At 49.3% G+C, this 20,282-nt stretch overlaps 1 protein-coding gene across 1 annotated transcript in view; it reads left to right on the forward strand.

The window, feature by feature from the left end:
* Positions 1-20,282, forward strand: part of PEPD (peptidase D) — a 109,597-nt gene that overhangs the window by 35,361 nt on the left and 53,954 nt on the right. Inside the window, exons 7-9 of the mRNA XM_087826797.1 lie at positions 653-697; positions 8,760-8,835; positions 10,775-10,821. Coding sequence (XP_087682923.1) covers positions 653-697; positions 8,760-8,835; positions 10,775-10,821 — 168 coding nt within the window. The remainder of the gene's footprint in view (positions 1-652; positions 698-8,759; positions 8,836-10,774; positions 10,822-20,282) is intronic.

Genomic DNA, 20,282 nt, shown 5'->3' on the forward strand with positions numbered 1-20,282 from the left:
AATTTCAGCTTCATTTTTGAAGCACAATTTGCCGAATATAGAATCTTGGTTGACAGTTTTTTCTTTTAGCACTTTGGATATGTCATCCCTCGGCCTTCTGGCCTCTATAGTTTCTAATAAAAAAGCAGCCACCTATCTTATTGAAGATTCCCTGTATGTGAGGAATTCATTTTCTGTTGCTACTTTTAGGAGTCTCTCTTTGGCTTTTGACAGCTTGATTATGATGTGTCCAGGTGTAGATCTTTTTGAATTTATCCTATTTGGAGTTCATTTAGTTTTATGATTAATGTTTTTCATTAAATTGGCAAGGTTTTAAGTCATTTTTTCAAATATTCTTCTGCTCCTTTCTCCTTTTCTCCTGAGACTCCCATTAAGACTATGTTTTTATACTTGGTGGAAGAAGCTATACTGTCTGTCTAGCCAGGGTGGAAGACGGCAGCTTGTTCCCCGACTGACTGCACTTAGAGAACATGGCCTGGGCTGCCACATCTGCTGCAGGAATAAACAGCAGGCCTGATATGGGCCAGCGAGTCATTAAATTGAGGTTTGGGGCCCCCTCTTGGTCATGGTGTGTATGTCTTCAATGAGGTATTTCTTGCTGGTAGACGATGGACCATTGAACTAATGAGCTTGGTTTGTGTTTCCTCTATAGGTTCAATGTCAACAACACCATTCTTCATCCGGAGATTGTGGAATGGTAAGTACAAACTGTGGCTACGTTGGCTGTTCCTTGTGCTCAGCTCAGGAAGGTGAGAGACCCTGCTGTTCCTGCCTACTCCAACTCAGAGAGCCCATCATACAAGCCAGTTCCCAGAACCTCTCTCTCAGGCTCTTCTGTCTTCTTTGTTTTTTTGTCATTTGGTTTGTTTTTTTGAAAGAGCATGGGTCATTTGAATGTCAATTAAATTTCTCTTATCTTTTCCTTTATTTTCAGTCTCTTGAAGCTCCTACTATAAATAAGTCAACCTTTTGTAACTCAGTTGAAGTAGATAGTGAAAAGTAAAAATAAATATCATACATAATCCTATTATCAGAAAGGTAAACATGTTTTCCTCGTGTCATGCATCTGTCTTGAGTAGTTGCCATCCTGTTATACGTGTTCTTATGTTTCCTGCTTTCTTCCCTTGGTGATGTCGGCCGCCCCTACCTGCAGATAACTGGTTCCTGGTAAGTCAAAGCAGGACAAGCTTTCTCAGGTTGGGCATTGCCTTTGTGGAGCCTGGAAATGGCCCCCCAACCCTGCTCTGCCATCAGTTTTCTTCCTAACCATCGAATTGCTCTTTTGGTAGTTTTTATTTGCTGTGTGGCTGCACTTTCTGTAAATGTAGGAGAGGTAAGGCAGGCCATTGCCACGTCATCGCCTGACTGGGAGGTGTGTAGACTCCTCACGTTTCCATAAAGTAGCAAATGCCTGGCCCGTCTTTAGCCCCCGGTTGACAGAGGAATAAACCGTAGATGTGCAGGAATGGGCCGAGTCCACTCCCGCTTCCCATGTGGCGCTCCCTCGTGGCTGCTTTAGAGACAGTGGCTAAACTGTGTGCTCCAGCAGCTCCTAAGGGACAAGTCATTAGTTCGTCACTTTGGAACAAGCACGCTTTAATTCTAGTGACATTTCCAAGGCTCTGAAGTGGATTCTGCGTTCATGAGAATACTTCTCAACTTTATTAAAGCCAGCAGCACAAAGGACTTATTTGGCATTTGATGGCAGTAGAACTATTTTAGAAATGTCACATTGTCCTCACTGCCTCAGGGGTATGTTTTAATAGCGTGGGTGCTGGCGTCTGTAGTGACTGCAGTCTCTCTCGGTGATAGCCTGGCAGTCACGGTCATTTCCTGCCTCTATCACTGAAGGAAGGAGCCTGGGTGGATGGGGGTAGGTCCCACATTTACAGGAGAGAGGGGGCTTTTCTTAACCTTAAATTATGACTCATTGATGCATCTTTGGGCCCCTGTATCCTGAATGCTTTTCCCATCATCTGTCTCTAGGCCCCATGGAGAGAGCTGCCTGGGGTAATGGATAAACCAGCCACTCGGCAAATCCAAACTCTAACCCCAGCCCCTCCGCTGGGCAAGTTACTTGCCTTTTTGGAGCCTCAGTGTCTTTTCCTGTAAAATGTAGATGGAGTAGCACCTAGCTCACTGTGTGGATGTGGGGATTCACTGAGTTTGTCTCAGAGCTCTTGGACACCTCACTCATCACCACAGACTGGGCACCTTATAAACAACAGACATTTACTTCTCACAGTTCTGGAGGGACCGACAGATTTGCTGTCGGGTGAGGACCATGTCCTGGTTCATAGACGGCCACCTTCCCACTGTGTCCTCACAGGGCTGAAGCGGCAGGGTGCTGTCTGGGTCCTCTTTTATGAAGGCTCTAATCCCAGCCATGAGGGCTCTGTTCTAATGACCCAGTCACCTCCCAAAGATCCCACTGCCAAGTACCAACACAGAGATTAGATTTCAACAGGAATTTTGGAAGGAGACAAATATCCAGTCTATAGTGCTGAGCCTCAGTTTCCTCTCCTACAAAGCAGAAGTGGTCTCCCTTGATGGATGGCTGAGGAATTCAGTGAGATTATAAGTGCTGACACATCTGAATAAATGTGGCTTTCACCTTTTTGTTGTTAGTACTCCCCGAGGATATTTTTCCATTGATTTTTTTTTTTAGAGAGAGAGTGGAAGGGAGGGAGAGAGGGGCCGGGGGGGGGGGGAGGGGGGAGAAACATAGATGTGAAAGAGACACACTGATTGGTTGCCTCCCGCATGTGCCCCATCCAGGGCCTGGGATCGAACCTGAAACTCAGGTTCATACCCTTCACTGGGAATCAAATCCGAGACCCTTTGGTGACACCAGCCAGAGCAGCTGTCACCTTTTGAGATTTCCTTTGTGCAAGGTATTCTGCTAAGCACTCAACACATGTCACCTTATTTAAAGAGGCATTTTATATATGTTATAAGGTAGGTACTCTGATCATCCCAATGTTACAGAAGAGAATACAGGTGACTTGCCTGAGAAAAATCCAGGAGCTGAGCCCAGGCTGATGGTCCTGGGATCTTGCGCTGCCCCTTACACCCCTGAGGAGCACCCTGTAGGGCGGGGCGCCTCCCCAAGTGTTGGCCTTTCTCTCCACTCACTCTTGGCCACTGAACATGCAGGGGTGCTCAGAGCCCCCAGAATGGATCTTGTGTGAGGCCAGGGTGTGGTGCGGTGGGGGGCCCGGGGCTGTGCAGCTAAGCTTCCTCCAGCCGTGCCTCCTGCCACCAACATGCACCCCAGTGCCTGCCCAGCAGTAGGCTGGGGCTTTGGGATTCCTCTGGGAGCCTGCCTGATTGCGAGGCAGTGAGCGGCCTCTGCCGGGGCTCTCGAGCTTCCTTTCTCATTTTGTTTGGGTGTCATTCATTTCCTTTTGGTGACTGCTTTATTGTTTTCCATTCTCTCAAGCAGTGCCTTTTTGATTTCCTGTAAATTCCTCTGTAATCATACTCTTCCCCGCAAACATGAGATCATAACCGATCATTTTCCTCCTTGTGCTGGGTTTTGCAGTTTGAATGTGGGGGTCAAAAGTTGAAACTTAATAAGAGCCGGCATCTCACTTTCATAATTTAGGCTGTGGTTCTCTTTTCTTGTTCTGCAGATGATTAAATTGATCTGCAGGTAGGATGGGACTAAAAGGAGATGCTTGTGTACTGTCTGATCGCACAGTGCCTTGGATGGCGTTAAGCACCTCCGGAAGCGTCGCAGGCGAGCTGGCATGTCAGCGAGTACCGTGTGCCTTCTTGGGTTTTAAGTGAGATTGTGCAATTGAGTCATAGGCCGGTTTTAGAACTGGTAATTGCACCAAGCAAAGGTGTCTTGCATGTATTAATCAGGCAGTGGGATAACATCTATTTCTAACCGCTTTCTATGCTCTGGATATGGTGAGGGGTGGACCGTTCAGGGCCAGAAGCACACCAGGATCCTACTTTCTGGCATTATGTCCCAAATTAGAAAAGGTACATAGATGATGACCTAGATTCTTGCTATGTATGTGAAAAGTATTCCAGTAGGAATATTTTTTTCTGTTTTTGTCTCCCAGCATATAGGCATTTAACCCTAAGTTAACGAGAAATCCGAGTGGAAAGCGGGATTCTTAAGCAGAATGAGAACTTGACATACAGAGCACCAGGGGCAGGAGGCAGGATATGGGGCATCAGGCCCTGGCCTGGGGAGCCTCCCCAACATGTGGCCCATGTCTGCCTGGCCCCAGTCAGGTCCCAGGCACGCTGGGCTCACAGCTGCACTAAGCCATCACTGCTTCATGGCTCTGGCTTCTGTGAGAGGACTTATTGATTGAGCCTCTTGAAGATATGTAATTCCAACCAGCTTTCTTTGCTGCCCCTGCTGCTGTTCTGGGATTTTACCCTTTGCATCGTAGGGTCACAGGGTGGAAGGAATGGTCTTGGGGGTCCCGTGGAATTGAATTCCCACCCACCTCTCCCATGGAACCATTCCCCACACCTTCATCCTCAGGAGAGACAGAATTCCTGTCCTTTCAGGTGGGTTTTGTTGAACACGGTGGCACTTGGATGCTTAGAGACTGATTTTAGAAAGACTTCACCCTGTCTTGCTATCATTTTCATCAGTGGAGCACTCAGACCTCAGTTAATTGATGTCTTCATCCTGGGTTTAATGCCCAGAGGCAGTTTTGTGACCTGTGAATATTTAAAGGGGGAAAAATTGCACAAATGAATCTCCCCCGAATCCAGTTTTTGTCGTTTCTGGTGTGCAGCAGGGAACTCTGAGCCTTGGCCCGGCCCCTCCCCTGCCCAGGGTGCTGCCTTTTGTACTTGAGCAGCCCCCTGGGAGGGGTGATGCTCAGGGGCATGGCCAGGAGCTGGAGACTCTGCACGAGCGCTTGTCTCCCACATACATCAGGCACCTCCTCTTGCTCGGGGAAGGGTCTGAGCTGCCTGCTGTCTGGACTTAAGTGGCGTCAGTGTGGTCATGTCCTGAGCCTTGGTCCTCGATGCTTCCTGGAGGAGAGACCTTCATCCTCTGTTGGGGACAGAAACCTTGTAGATTACATATCTAACCATGACCCCACACATCCTTGGGCCAGATAAGGCTGGGGCTGAGTGTGACACTAAGCATCCCTCACTCCAGAGGCCATTGGGCCTGCAGGGCGGGACCATGGCAGCGGAATCCCCCTTTCCTTGCCTTTTTTGTGCTCAGGAGTAACAAAAATAGCCTCATCAGATTCAGGGCAATGAATTCTTTCTGAAGATTGGGGGAAACTGTGCAGAATGCTGGAAAGTCGACTAATTCGCTGCAGTAATTTTTAAAGTTTCCGGTGCTCGTGGCATGGAGATAACTGGGCCAGGCTGGTGTGCCCGGGCCCGGGAGAGACTTCAGGCCCAGAGTGCCCTGTGGATGGTTGGGAGAGCCTGTGCAGCTGACGGCTATTTTCAGGGCCTTTAAAGCTTGGATTAAATGGGCCAGGCCAATGCTCGGCCAGGCCTGTCTCTCCGGAGAACTGCCTTTGTGGGATAATTGTCCTGGTTCAATTTGATTTTTTTTTAGTGTGACTAAAAAATAAGTCCTGAGGAAATCAGCTAGAGGCCTAGTTTGTCATCTCCCCCAAAGTAAAATTGAAGACAAAAACAGGACTCTGGGCCCAGCTGGCGTGGCTCAGCGGTTGAGCATTGACCTAGGATCCAGGGGATCGCAGTTCGATTCCCGGTCGGGGCACATGCTCGGGTTGTGGGCTAGATCCCCAGTCGTGGGTGTGCAGGAGGCAGCCGATCAATGACTCTTTCATCATTGATGTTTCTATCTCTCTCTCCCTCTCCCTTCCTCTCTCTGAAATCAATAAAGACATATTTTAAAAAAACAATGAAAAACAGGACTTTGGCTCTCGATGGCTGAAAATGCATAAATCCCTGAAGAGAAGAGAGCATGGTTGGACTCCATGTCCCCTTTCTCCTCAGGCTGATGGTGGGCTTTCCCTGCTCATCTCCAGAACCGGGGTGCTCAGGCAGTGGGGAGGAGGCCGAGTGGAGAGCTTGTGAGGTGGGCTCCTGAGGGGGTCCAGGCTGGAGGGAGTGGGGTCTGAATGGAGAGACACAGAGGGTCTGAGAGAGGTTGTGGTGGTGGAATCACAGTCCTAGGTCATCAGTTCGGTGTGGGAGCAATGGGCGGACCAGAGGGAGGTGTCTGGGATGATGTCCGTTTATGTTTTAAGCAGCAGGGGCTGCAGAGCTGTGGTTGAGATGTGGCATGTGATGGGTGGGAGCCTCATCTGGAAGGGGATACTTAGGGCTTGGCTGGTGACGGGCTGTGAAAGGATTCACAACTAAGAGAAGAGATGCAAAGAGGAAGTTTATTTTACTTTCCAAGAGAGGAAAGGGCCAACTATCAATAGTCAATACAGGGCAGCGAACAAAGAGGGGCTTCTACTTTTAAAGAGCAATTGGTTGCTTTTGCTGGGTGACAAGGAAGGGAGGGGCTCTTTGTTGAAGTTGAGCAGATATCGGCGGTTGTCTTGAAAAATTATAGTTTGTTTGCTTTTCAGGAGCTAGTCCAGCAGATGTCCTAGGGAGGTGTCTTTTCAGTATTTTTCCCAAGCCTGTAAAACAAGCTTAGAGCAAAAGTTATGAGGATTTCGAAAGGGGCTTATTTGAAGGGGAGGGGAGAAGGGAACTGTCTGCTAAGAGACTCCTTGGTCTCTGAGTTGTGAAAACAGCAGGGAGGAGGGGGTTGCAGGAATGTAGCCTTGAGAGTAGCTTGTTTCACGGTTTGAACAGAGGAGCCAACAATCTTGGGGTTTAATTACCAGGTGTTTCTCATAAGCTGTGGAAGGCCACAGCGAAGAAAAAGAGAGGTCTTTTCGTTTCCTTACAGACACCCCTTCCCTTATAAAGGCGGAGGGAGGAGAGCATGAAGGGTCAGGGGAAGGTTTGGTTGTTTGGATAAGAGGTGAGAGTGTACCCATCTGCTGGCTATGAGTTCATTCATCTTCTGAGAAGGGGAAGGGGACACTGAGGTGGGGAGAGGAGAGATCTTAGCAAGGTGGAGAAAGTTGAAATTAGGCCTCCTGCATGCCCCGGTGCAACTCATGGCAGAATTGGAGCCAGGTGGAGGCTGTGGAGCTGGAGACTAGGTGCTGCTGTGCCGTCCACTCAGCTGCAGATTTCCCTGCAGCCCCCATGGCCCTGGAGCAGCATTCACAAGCTGGGCTCTGGCTTGACCCACGTGGGGTTTTGGCTAAGCCTGTGTGACTAGATGGGCACGGGGCCTAGAGGTCTAAATTGTCGGCAAGAGTGGTGACTGGAAGGATGGACCAGGTATCTAAGCTAAATAGAGGCAGAGGGCCAGAGGCAAGTGCAGCCTGGGCCTGTTGCCACCTGTGTTGTCACCTGTGCTGTCACTCTTGTCATCACAGAGAGGCCCACTCCCCTCTTACCAGTTCCTCCGGCTGGTGCCAAGCTGGGCACCAGTGGGGAGCAAAGCACCAGGGGCTGCTCGGTCATCTTGCAAGTGGATTTGGACCTCAGGAGCCGAACTGCTCATCTGAGCCCTGTCTGTGGCTGTGGACCCTCACCCTCCGGGGCACAAGAACACACTTTCTGTTCCCCAGGTGGGGCTGCTCCCAGCAGCCTGGTGCAGAATCAGAGGCACCTTTGTGATGGTAGAGAGCTGACTGTTAGGCTTCAGTGTCTGCCCCTCTAGGCGGAAAGCGTGTTCATCTGGAAGAAGTCTCGGTGGGCTTGGGGGTGGCTTTTGCTACCTTCTTCTGTTTTGCTGCTCTTGCGGGTGCTTGAGTGTGTTTCCTTTGAGAGGGAGAGGCGGCTTTGTTGAAGGTGGGTCACCTTGTGTAAGGGGGCAGAGCTGGCCATGAGGGATGGCTGAGGAGCCAGCTCCTAATGACCGGCCGTGCTGCCTGTAACCTGGAGTTGCTTATTTGACATGGTGGAGGTAGAAAATTAACATTTATTTAGTTTATCTGTGTGAGTCTTACTTGTGGATGCGATTGATTGCAAAGACCAGAAACCTAACCATATTTGGGCAAATTAATAGGAGTTTATTGTGAGGGCCCCCGACAGTACAGTGGGTCTCTAGGGGTCAGCAGGCTCTCTTGGCTGAGCCTCATAAACCCTTTCTCCCCTTGCTGTTTCCGCTTGTCTGCTCCTGGTGTCCTGCTTCTCTCTGCAGACTGGCTCTTCCCGCATTCACTCCTGCACTCAGGCTGGAAGTGGCTGCACCACAGGCCCCTCCTCATTCCCACCCCCACCCTATCTCAGGCAGGGGCCTGAGTCACATGGTATTCCTGGGCTGCCCCTTGGGCAGGTGGGTGGGGGGCGAAGCAAGGGGGACCTCTTCAGCCAACTGGGAAGAGCCCTGGGAGGCAGCACACTTAAGACTCGGGTCTAACAGCCTCACCATGCCAACTTTTCTGCATTTTTTTGGATGAGAAAACTGAGTCTCTGGGATTCTTCCACCACGCACAGCAGTTTTCAGGTGTTGTAACTAGAAACAGCCTGCGCACCTGAGCCTGGCATTAGGTGAGGACGGTCAGTGCTTAGTGTAGCTTTCACTCCTGCAGCTTGGTGGCCACCCTGCCGCCACCCCCATGCTCAGGCAGCCCACCAGCGGCCTAACTGGGCATGACCTGGCCCTGTGATCCTTCCCAGGTTGTGCAGGTGTGGCAGCCCCAGGGTCTCCCTGGAGGGGTCCAGCCAGAAGTCGCTGACTTGTCCCTTTGTTTGTTTTCTTCCTGAAGCCGGGTCTTTAAGACGGACATGGAGCTGGAGGTTTTGCGCTACACCAACAGGATCTCCAGCGAGGCCCACCGGGAGGTAAGGGGGCCCTGGCTTGTTGGCACGCCGTTCAGGCCGGGTTGGGCGAGCTGCATTGCTCTGTGTGAGGCGAGAGGGCAGCGTCAGTCCTCAGTGCCAGTGGAGCAGGCGGGAAGTGTCACTTCAGGCCAGACACACGGTGATGTCTCTTTTCTGTTCCCAGTGGGGACAGGGCAGGGATAGCAGAGGTTAAGGCACCCACCCTTGGGAGTTTCTCAGCAAGAGGTACTCACTTCAGGAGCGTGGGGCTTTCCTTCCTGGCATTCCCAAAGGCCCAGCTCCTTTAAAAGACTCTTTCGTTCTTACCCATGATCCAAGCACGTTATTGTCCTCCTTAAACTTCCTCACGTGCTTCTTCCCCAAGTCCTCCCGCTTTACCTGAGGAGTGAGGGCAAATAGGAAGCGAATGTCTTGGGAGACGGTCAGGGTGACTGGGATAGCCTGGTGCCTGCTTGGCGACAATCACAGCTTTGTGTCAGGAGACAGACGGGTCATTTGTGGGCAACAGAATCTTTTGTATGAATTCATTTTCTCTGAGTTTTTTTTAAATTTTATTTTTCAATTACAGTTTACATTCACTATTATTTTGTATTAGTTTCAGGTGTTCAGCATAGTGGTTAGATAATCCTATACTTTACAAAGTGTTCCCCCCGATATTTCCAGTACCCACCTGGCACCACACATAGTTATTACAATATTATTGACTATATTCCCTATGCTGTACTTTACATCCCCATGACTGTTTTGTAACTACCAATCTTACTTCTCAGTCCCTTCATCTTTTTCACGCTGTCCCCCAAACCTCCTCCCCTCTGGCAGCCATTGACCGGACAACAGTGGGTCTGGGCTACCTGTTATCACTTGAACCAATTAAGCAGAGACAGGGTTGAACTGGATATGAGCATTTATTCCAATAATGCCAGCAGTATGGGACAGCAGTTAGGTCGCCCTGAAAATCTGCTCTACTGCCCCCTCCCCCCAAGCCAGCTGCTTATATTGAGTAGAAGGACAAAGATTACATGGGAAAGTAGGAATTACAGGCATGGGGAAGTAGGCAAGGTACAATGCTAACAGGTTACAGGCACTGTGGGCTGGGGGTCACAAAGGGCAGGTGCCCCCCGAATGCCGTCGTTTCCGGAACAAGGCTGTTAATCTTCCCATGATGATAGATGTATTCCAAAGTTAGCTCCCATGTCCTGGGGCCTTCAGCTCTCAGCCAGGTTAGAAAGTGCTTTCTCAAATCAGAGCAAAACAATCACAGTTAACAGAGCATGATCAGTATTTCTGCCCTTAACACCATCAGTCTGTTCTCTGTATCTACAAGTCTGTTTGTTTCTTCTATTCTTTAGGCCCTACATCTAAGTAAAATCATATGGTATTTGTCTTTGACTTATTTCACTTAGCATAATACCCTGTAGGTCCATCCATGCTCTTGCAAATGGTAAGACTTCATTTTTTCTTATGGATGGCCAAGTAATATTCCATTGTATATATGTACCTCAACATTTTATCCACTGGTCTATTGATGGGCACTTAGGTTGCTTCCATGTCTTGTAAATAATGCTGCAATGAACATAGGGGTGCATATATTCTTTTCATGGAGGTTAAACAAAGGAAACCTTTTAAGGTAGTCAGCTTTCTGAGCATTAAGCATTCACAGACATCTTGGTTAAATCTTAACTGCCATCATCTGCCACAGATCTGTGCTGGGTGTCTATCAGCTTCCAAAGGGAAGTGCTCCAGAGCAGTTAAATAAATGGTATAGCTTTTGGAGCTTTAAAAACATTCTGACTTGTCACATTTTTGCACCACTGTGTGCACATATTCTTTTTTTTTCTTTCAAGAAGAGATTCTTTTGAAAAAGTGCTATACCTTATTTATCAGGCAGTGCCACTTACGTCCTTAATACAAATGTCTTTGCTTAATATCCACCCTACAGGTAATGAAGGCTGTAAAAGTGGGAATGAAAGAATATGAGCTGGAAAGGTAAGCTGCTATCTCTCTCTGGGTAAAGATTAAAATGTAAAAACAGTAATTTATGTTCCCTGAGCAAGTAGCAGGTGGGGTGCCTCAGTGATGCGCGCAGATTGAGTGGGGATTATGCAGGGCTTGGGCACTGTGGGCAGAGAGGATTTTCCCTCCGACTGTGGCCATCTTGCTGGCGCTTGGCAGAGTGTTTGATGGTAATGGTCTGTGATTACTTTTGAGGCTGCTTTAGTGGCCCATCATTTCAGTCTTTAGACCTGTTTGTGCAATTTGCAGGAAACTTTACCAAAGAGCTGCTATGGTGACTCTGAAGGGCGCTAGTGAAACAGCTTGTCATTTATGTGTAAACACCATCGCTATGTCTGCTGTGCTCAGACACTGGGGTCTCTGACGGGTTTAGTGGCTCATAAAGTGTTCTGGAGAGCACCACTGGCCGTGGCCTAGGTGAGCCAGTGCCATGCCTCAGCCAGCTCCAGGGCCAGGGCTCAGCATGCTGCTGCCCATGGTGTGAGGAAGCCCTTGGTCAAACCTAAACTGCTCCAGTGGCTCCTTCCATCTGTGTCCTGGGTCACCCACCGGTGACTGTACCATCTTGAAGCTCCCCTGGGAAAGGACAGGGGAGAGGCTGCCATTTCTTCCTGGTGACATAGTAGGAAACCCACGTTTCATCTCTGCCCCCAGTTCCTTGCACGGAGCTTCTAAAACCTGCAGAATTCCCCCAGTGAAGGAGTCTGTTGTTATTCATAATAAGCCCCTTTCAACCACACCTGAGTTTAGGCTAATGAAGTGGCTCAGGAGGATGGGGCTGGTAACTAGGGTACCATCCCTGTGACTGAAGGGTTGGAACTTGGAGCCTGGACCCCAGTCCCCTGGGAGAGAGGGTTGGAGATTGAGTTCTGACCAGTGATTTAATCCATTGTGCCTTCGTAATGGAACCTCTATAAAAACCTTGATCCACAGGGTTGGTGAATGCAGCAGGTGCTGGGAGGGGGGCCCTGCTCGAGGGCATTGAAGCTTCACACCCCTTCCCTGTACCTTGCCCTGTGCATAAATTCCATCTGGCTCTTCCTGAGTTGTAATCTTTAAAATAGTGTGGCAATAGTAAATGAAGTGCTTCCCTGAGTTCTATGAGCCATTCTGGCAAATTATCAAACCCAAAGGGGAGGTCATTGGAACCCTCGATTTATAGCCAATCAGTCAGAAATGCAGGAGGCCTGGACTTGTTATGTCTGAAATGGAGACGGTCTTGTGGGACTGAGTCCTTAACTCTGGCAGTTAGCATCAGAAGTAAATGATAGGGCACCCAGTTGGTGCCCACAGAGAATTAGAGGGTTGGTGGTGTGGAAAACACACTGGTGTCAGGAGTGCTGTGAGTACAGAAGAAAGAGTTTTGCCTTTTACCCTTGCCCCCCACCCGCTTCCCAATCCTGGGCTACCCTTTCCTACCTGACTTAGAGTTTGGCGCTGCCTCCCGTTGCCCACCTTGCAGGGCCCAAGTCCGCCTGGGGCACCCTCAGGGCCTGTGCTGCCTCCAGGTGCCCCTCCCAGCCTTTCTGGCCTCCCCGCTTTGTCAGTGCTGGGTGAGGGCAAGGAGCAGGCGAAGTCGGCAGTGGGCAGCATGGGCATTAATGTTGCCCATCACATGGCTTGGGGACAGATGTTTTCAAAGTCTAACCTTGAAAGGAGTCCTGAACAGGGAGCCTCTGATTTCTCTCCTCTTACCTGGGTGGTGAGAGGTTAATGTGGCCTTGAAGGCCCGGGTTGCTCTGGCGTTCCAGGAGGGGGCACGGAACAAGTGCTTCATCAAGGACCCGGGAGGGTGGGGAAGGGCACGCAGAGCACAGTCTGCTGCGGTGCAGTATCTGCTCTGCATTCCCAGCGTCCCTGACCCCCTATGGACGTGGGACAAGAAGAGTTCCACCCTGCTACCAGGGAGGTGGCCCAGGCAGTGGTCCCTGAGATTGGCACTGTCCCAGAAATCTGGTCTCATCAGAATTGGCCTGTAGTGACCCACAGCCGATGCCTCAAATAAAAATAACCCAGTAATTGGAGCAGGACTGGCTTGCCCCGCTGTGGAACCCTGCCGTCCACTGCATTCTGGCAGCTTTGTGCCCTATGCTGCTGGGAGCTGAGCTCCGAAGGTGACCTCTAGGAGGGACCTGACTGTTCTCCAGCACCATGTCCTAGAGTCCAACCTTGCTGCAGCCAGATAGGCCTGTGTGAGCTCTGGGTCAGGCCGGGCAGGTATCCTTCCTCCAGCTCCTTCCCCTCCCCCTCCCAAGGAAATGGCAGTCTTTTTTTACCTTTAAATAGGAAATTGCAAATGTTGCCCCCCACCCCCAAAGAATAGTGTAATGAACCTCAAAGTCCCCATCAGGGTTTTTGTTTGGTTGTGTTTTGTTGTGACAAATCCCAGGTATGTCATTTCCCCTGTAAATATATCAGTAGGGGGCTCAGTTGGTGAAGATATTTTTTCCTTTACATAACCACCATGTCGTTATCACATCTAACCAAATTAGCAAGAGATCTTCGATACTATCACTATCTAGTCCATATTGGTCTAAAACTATCTTTTTAGAGTTGGTGTGCTCAAGTCGGGATCCAAAGTCTACAGGTTGCGTTTGGCTGTTGTTTGAAGGAGGGTCTTTTAAGGGGGGTCCCTGGGAGATGTCACCTTCACCTTCAAACTCATTCCTGGGTTCCACACGCTGCTGCCGCCTCTGGACAGGGCAGCTCTCAGAGAAATGAGCCTGAAGAGCATGGCCAAAAGCAGCTGCCCTGCTGGTGCCAAGTGGCATTAATTCAGCTCCATGTGCCAGGCGTGTGCACTGATGAGCACCTGCCATGCCTGTGCCCACCCGGTGGCCGCCATAGGAGATACAGATGGGAAGCAGTGCCCACCTTCCAAGCCATCGATCTGGGGGTCCCTGAGAGCTGAGAGTAGGGGGCTTCCTGGGGTAGTGGGTGAGTAGGGTTGGGGACTGCTCTGGGGAAAGCTGAAGCAGAGCTGACAAGAGCAAGAGATGGAGACTGTTCCTGAAGGACAAGTGGGTGGGTGACCTTTGCCAGCAGAGGGTGTTGCCCTCTTGAAGATGACAGGAAGATGGTTGTGCTAGGACACTGTCACAACAGATTTGAGGAGGGCACCCCTGGAAGCATCTGCAGCCATGAGGTGGGGTGACTGGACTGTGCCTCAAGCTCCCTCCCCACAGGCACACCGCTCTGTCCTTGCCATGTAGCTGGGGGACAGTTTTGTGGTCTGTGTCCTTGGGAGCCTGGAGGCTGCTTCTTGGAGGCTCCATCTCATTTATCTGCAGTGTCTGCTCCACAGCTGGTGTCAGGACATACGTGTGGGTAGGACGGATGGATGGTCGAGAGAAAGAAAAAAATGTCCTGAGTATTTCTCTGCTGTCGCCTGGGCCCCTGTGAACTTCAACCTCTTTTTCTTAAGTAGGTGGAGAATGTAAAACCTCAGCCGAAGCGTAAGTCCCCCATGGGGTACAGCCCATTAAGCACAGGCTGGTCTGATCCCTGGGACGGCCACCAACTCCTGGGTTAGAGGAGTGTCCCTAGGACCTGCTGGACGTTCTCCCCAAGACATGGCCACCCCCAGCCCCACAGAGGGATACAGGGCAAGAAGGGCAGGGACCCCTGCTTGTCAGGACTGGAGCGAGGGTAGGGGTGGGGGAAGGTGGGCAGGAGACGGGGCTGATTTTCTCCAAGGAGGCACCACCACCATGCACACAAGGGTGCTCAGACTCAAGTTCAGGAGATGCTGGCCAGCAGGCCCAGTTCTAAGATTTATGCTTTCTTAAATTTTATTATCAAAAGTTTGTTGTAAAATCTTGAGGGCATGTTAAAAAAAAGAGTGAGCTGATGGCATTTATTAAGACACCTCCTCCGTGGTGCTGTGCCTGCGAGTGGGCGTCGGAGGGTATGAAAATCATTTTCCGCAGTTGAGGTGTAGTAAATTGTGTTAAACCAATAAGACATTAATGTTTGGGTAAATCGGGCGCTAACAGCATCTGACTGCAGGCCCAATCAGGCAGGCCATTTTACCGCTCATATTATTTAATGTTAGTGGCGTAACCAGCTTGTAGCCGGCTGGCATGGGGCTGGCAGCTGAATCAATTACCTGCAAACACTAATTTAGAGCATGCTCAATTGGCTGTGTAAGCAGGTCCCGGTTCACATTTGCCACAAGGAGATTAATAACTTGATGCTTTTGACAGCCTGGGACCTTAATTGAAATTGTGTTCTTTCTCTCCAAGCTGTGAATGGGGCATTTCGGGCCCTTCCCTGACAGCTCCTATGGGGATTGTGCGAGTCATTTGAAAGGCAGAGGGACTGCGAGGTGTGCGGGGGCCAGCATGGCCTTTCCTCCTCCCTGGGCTGGGATCCTCCTTGGCAAACACCCCAACCCCATCCGGAGACCCTCGCCAGGGCCTGGGCTTTTCTCCACCCTTCCGCCAGAGGCAGCAGCCCACAGTAGCAGCCTCCTGCTTTCTCTCAGCCCTTCGTTACTGAAGAACCTGCCCAGCTGGGCTTCTGTGGGGTCACGGCCTCCTTGCTGTTTCCTGCCCTTTGGTCAGGTGCAGCGAGTCTTGATTCTTTGTGGCCTTGTGTCCCCTGGGTCCTGATTGGTGATGCGGGACTGGGGCCCAGCCTGAAGGGTTTCTTCCGATGGGGTTTGCTCCCCTGACCCTGCACGTACACACATACCACTCATATACACAACACACCATATACCACCACATACAACACACATCACACACCACACACCACATACACACACACACACACGCACCTCTCACCCATACCACACCTTTATATACGTTCCCCACACAGACACATGCACACCCACACATACCACACCACTCACATACCACACACACACACACACACACACACCCCCCACACTCACACTTCACCATACTCTAATTACACATTCACACACACAACACACCTGCCACAAACGGCATCCACCACATGCATCACACCACACACATACCGCACATACATATGTACCCCCATACACTCACCTCCCCCCCACACCACACCACATGCCACTCACATAGCACACACACCACACACTCACACACCACACACATACAACACACACTCCACCCAACCCATGGGGTGCTGGGCCAAGTGGTTGGTCTTTCAGTTCACCCACCTCAGGGAGCAGGTTGCAAAACCCTTGCTGTGTTCTTATTAAACAAGGCCATTTTTTTTTTCTTTTTTGAGGCTTAGAGAATTTAACTCCAATGAGCCTAATTGGAAGGTGGGAGAGGTAAAGGAAAGCCCACAACCCTACTGACTGCGGTGAGTGTGGCTGCAGAAAGCACAGGCAGCTGAGGCAGACGGGCTGCTGCTTTCTGTCCTGCACCCCCAGGCCTTGCCCTGCACTGAGCTCATCCCTCACCCCCAACCGATTGGACTGCCTGCATCTCCGGCTGCCTCTTTCATCTGCTGGTCCCTCTTGGAGTCCTGTGACCCCTGAACGACCCTCTCTCAGATGCCTGGGCCCTTCTCTCACTCTGGGCCTTGCCCTGAGCTCTCCCTGCTGGGCGTGCTGGGCATGCTGTTCATACGAGTCTCGGGTCACAGCCCTTGTGGGTCATGCAGAGGATCCAGTTTTCATTGATGATGGACATCAGCAAGAAGTGCTCACTTTTCTCCTTCCTGGAAGTTCTGGAAATGTACAGCTAGCTTCCAGCCACCAGGAAGTGGTCTGACTCACACTGGTCTCAGCTTGGGAAATCCTGGGCACCAGTGAGGCGCCCTCAGTTTACCTACCCCCATGAAAGTGCTGGAGTTTTGCTTGGCGGCTTTGGGGCCTCTGGGGGCTTTGGGGCTTCTTAGACCTGCACCCCTGGGTAGGAATGGATGTGATAGGCCCTTCTCTGTGGACCTGGTCACTTGTCTGAGAACAGTGCCCTGAGCCCTCCATCACAGATACAGCCTCTCTCCGTTGGCCACCTTGAGGGATGAGCTGTGGCATGGCTCATTCAAAATGGGCCCCGATGCCCTGGCCAGTGTGGCTCAGTTGGTTGGGCGTTGGCCCGTGCATGGAAAGGTTGCCTGTTCAATTCCGGGCCAGGGCACATGCCCAGGTTGCAGGCTTCATCCCCAGTAGGGGGTGTGCAGGAGGCAGCAGATCGATGTTTCACTCTCACACTGATATTTCTCTCTCTCTCTCTAAAAATCAATTTAAAAAAATGTTTTAAAAAATAAACAAAAAAGGGCCCCGAGGCCCTGGGTCTGGGTGTGGTGAAACCCACTCTTTGCCTTGTGTTGTGAGGGTGGTGCAGGTTTCCTGCCAGCACTTCCTCGACTGTTGGAGACAGGCCACACGTAGCCTACCACGAGACAGCTCAGGAAACCCCCATCTGCCTGGTGCCCCCTCAGGAAGGCAGCCCCAAGTCCTGCACCCGGCCGGCCACACCTCTGAGCTGAGCCCTTTCCAAGAGCTGGGGTCACCTCAGGTGGACAATTCCCTGGAGTTCAGCAGAGGCTGGACCACCCCATAGTGGCAGAACAGTCCCGTGTGCCCACCCAGCCTGCTCTGTCCACACCACCTGACACTAGGGAAAGGAGCAGCTCTCTCCCTGAAGTTCAGCAGAGCCTGGTGTCAGCGAGTAGCTGGGGCCTTGGTGGCGGAGAGGCTGTGGGACTCTGGCTCAAAGCAGGGATACTTCGTTTTGCCTTTAAGTAATTGAGAAATGGGCACATTTAGGGCGCAAACCAGCCTGGTATCCAGCCAGAAAATGAGCAGAGAACCAGAGGGAAAGGTTTCCTGCAAATATGTGCCTGATCCATGTCCTCTAATTAGAGTTGTTGAGGACAAAGCCAGTGGAAGCTTTCTCCTCAGATGCCAGGGGGACTGCCCCTTGAGAGAATCCTATTAGGTGACAGTGGTGCCAGCAGGCATCTTTATGATTTGACTCTGGTGTTTCACCTTTGAACATGATTCTGACTGTTGATTTCAAATAAATATTTATCACCAGTTTAAGGAAGTAGTTTTCTTCCTGGCTTGTGAGGAGATTTCATTAGGATTTCATGTTGAATTTTATCAGCTGCTTTTTTGGCATCTCCCTTGGCCGTGTGTGTGTGTGTGTGTGTGTGTGTGTGTGTGGTTTAAATTAACAACCTTTGTATTTTAGAGTAGTTTTACATCACAGAAAGGTTACAGAAGTACTAGACAGTTCCCACATACCCTGAACCCTATTGTTAATGCGATTATGATGCATTTGTCACAACTCATAAACAATATCAATGCATTATTATTATCTAAAGTCCACACTTCATTCCGGTTTCCTTAGCTTTCACCTAATGTCCTTTTTTTCTGTCCCAGGATACGACATATTACATCTCATTGTTCTGTCCCCTTAGGCTCCTCTTGGTTGTGACAATTTCTTGCTTTCCTTGCGTTTGGTGACCTTGACAGTTTTCACGAGTGCTGGTCATGTATTTTGTAGAATGTCCTTCGGTTTTAGTTTTTCCGATGTTTGTCTTATGCTTAGACTGGGGTTATTGGAAAAGCACAGAGGTGAAGCGCCACTTTCTTCCCCATTTATTTATATCGCCAACCATTTATTTACTTATATCTATACGGATGTATATTTTATACTTTGGATTATAACTTGATATTATGCTATGTATTTTGTTGCACAAATCATCCAAGCTTTGGTCACTGGGGACTCTTTCATTTGGCTCCTGTGTCCCTCCGGCATCCCTCCTCCACCCATCACTTTGCCTTTTGAGCACTTTCTTACTTTCAGCCACCACCATTTGCTCTAGCTCATCTTGTATATACCCCACTCCAGCCCTAGGATCAGCCACGTCTCCAAGGAGCCCTGGTTCCTTTTATTGGAGGGCGGTATTAGACGCCAAGATTGGGTGCTGGTGGACCTTAGATGGATTTCATGACCAGACGTCTTGGTGTATGCCAGCGTGGCATCCGTGGCACACACTCCTTTGTCTTGGTGGATTACTATTGTAATAAGCTGCAGGACTGAAATGGAGAGGCAGCATACCCTAGTGGTTAGAGCATGGTCTCTATTAGAGACTGGTGTCCTGAGTTTGAGTCCCAGTTCTGCCACTTACTGTGCCTCAGTTTCCTCATCTGGAAAAAGGATGGTGATAGCACTTCAGAGATGGTTAGGAGGACTTGGTGAATTGAGGTATGGACAGTATATAGAACAGGCCTGATGACACCTAGTAAGCTTTATAATGATTGCTTTTTTGTTGTGTTTTACTAGCACTTACTGGCATTTTTTCTTAAACTCTCTTAGCCATATTTTGAGATCAGGATTTTTGAGATCATGATGGGAAGCTCTCCACATTTTTATGTTTTCTAGAACAATTTAGAAAGCACAAGGGCTGTCTCTTCCTTGAGGATCTAAAGAGGTCCTTTGATACTATCAGAAACTGTGCCTTTGGGGAGAATTTCTTTGAAAATGGTGCAGGTTTTCCTGAGGGATTGTTGTAACCTGATTCTTAGAGTCAATATGGTGCATTTTCCTGAAAGTTTTTGTTTTCATCAAGAATTTTTAACTTATTAGAATGGAGTTATTTTATTTCCTTAAGTTTGAAAAATACCTCCTCTACATCTGTAGTTGTATTTCCTTTCTCATTCTTAATATTGTGTATTGTGTTCTTTCATTATTGCTTTGCCAGAATTGCATCAGTTTTATTGGTCTTTTCATAAAATCGGCTTTTAAATAAGGATTTATCAGTCCTGCTGCTTGTCTAATTCATAGATTCCCAGTTTTATTAATTCCCTTCTCCTTCCATCCTGACCTTGTTTTGAACATTTGTCTTTTGTGTAATTCAGTCTTCACTTGTTTTCATTCTTGTTTACTGAGAGATGACTTTTGCTAATGCATTTTTGAATGCTGTCTTGACCACATCCTAAGAAGTTTGGATTGATTTGATTTTTGACCTAAGAAGTGAATTAAGAACATTTATTCTAATTCCCAGATAGATGTGGTTGGTTAACTTCCTTGGTAAACTTTTTGTTGTTAGTTTCTGGTTTTGTCACCATTGTAGTTAGAGAATGGAGTGTATGTAAATTTTATTTTTCTTAATTTTGAGATTTTTTTTCTTTGCAGCCTGCTTAGAAATGTTTTTGCTAGTATTTTATGAAATAAAATTAAACATCAAACATTTTTTGGCAACTGTTTTCTATTTTTAGAGCACATACTTTGGTGTGCCTTAAATCAGGTCCTTGTCTTATCCCAGTCATCCGCCTCCTCTTTTTTTATACATTTACTCTAGTACTAGGAGAGGTAGTTTTATGAATTCCTCTTCGTTCTTTTTTTACTATGTTTCTATATATTTTAGAGGAAGGGAGAGGGAAAGAGAGACAGAAGCATCAGTGATGAGAGTCATTGATCGGCTGTCTCCTGCACGCCCCCTGCTGGGGATGGAGCCCGAAACCCGGGCATGTGCCCTGC

This window comes from Miniopterus natalensis, chromosome 18, assembly GCF_054644295.1.
Source record: "Miniopterus natalensis isolate mMinNat1 chromosome 18, mMinNat1.hap1, whole genome shotgun sequence".
Lineage (NCBI taxonomy): Eukaryota > Metazoa > Chordata > Mammalia > Chiroptera > Miniopteridae > Miniopterus > Miniopterus natalensis.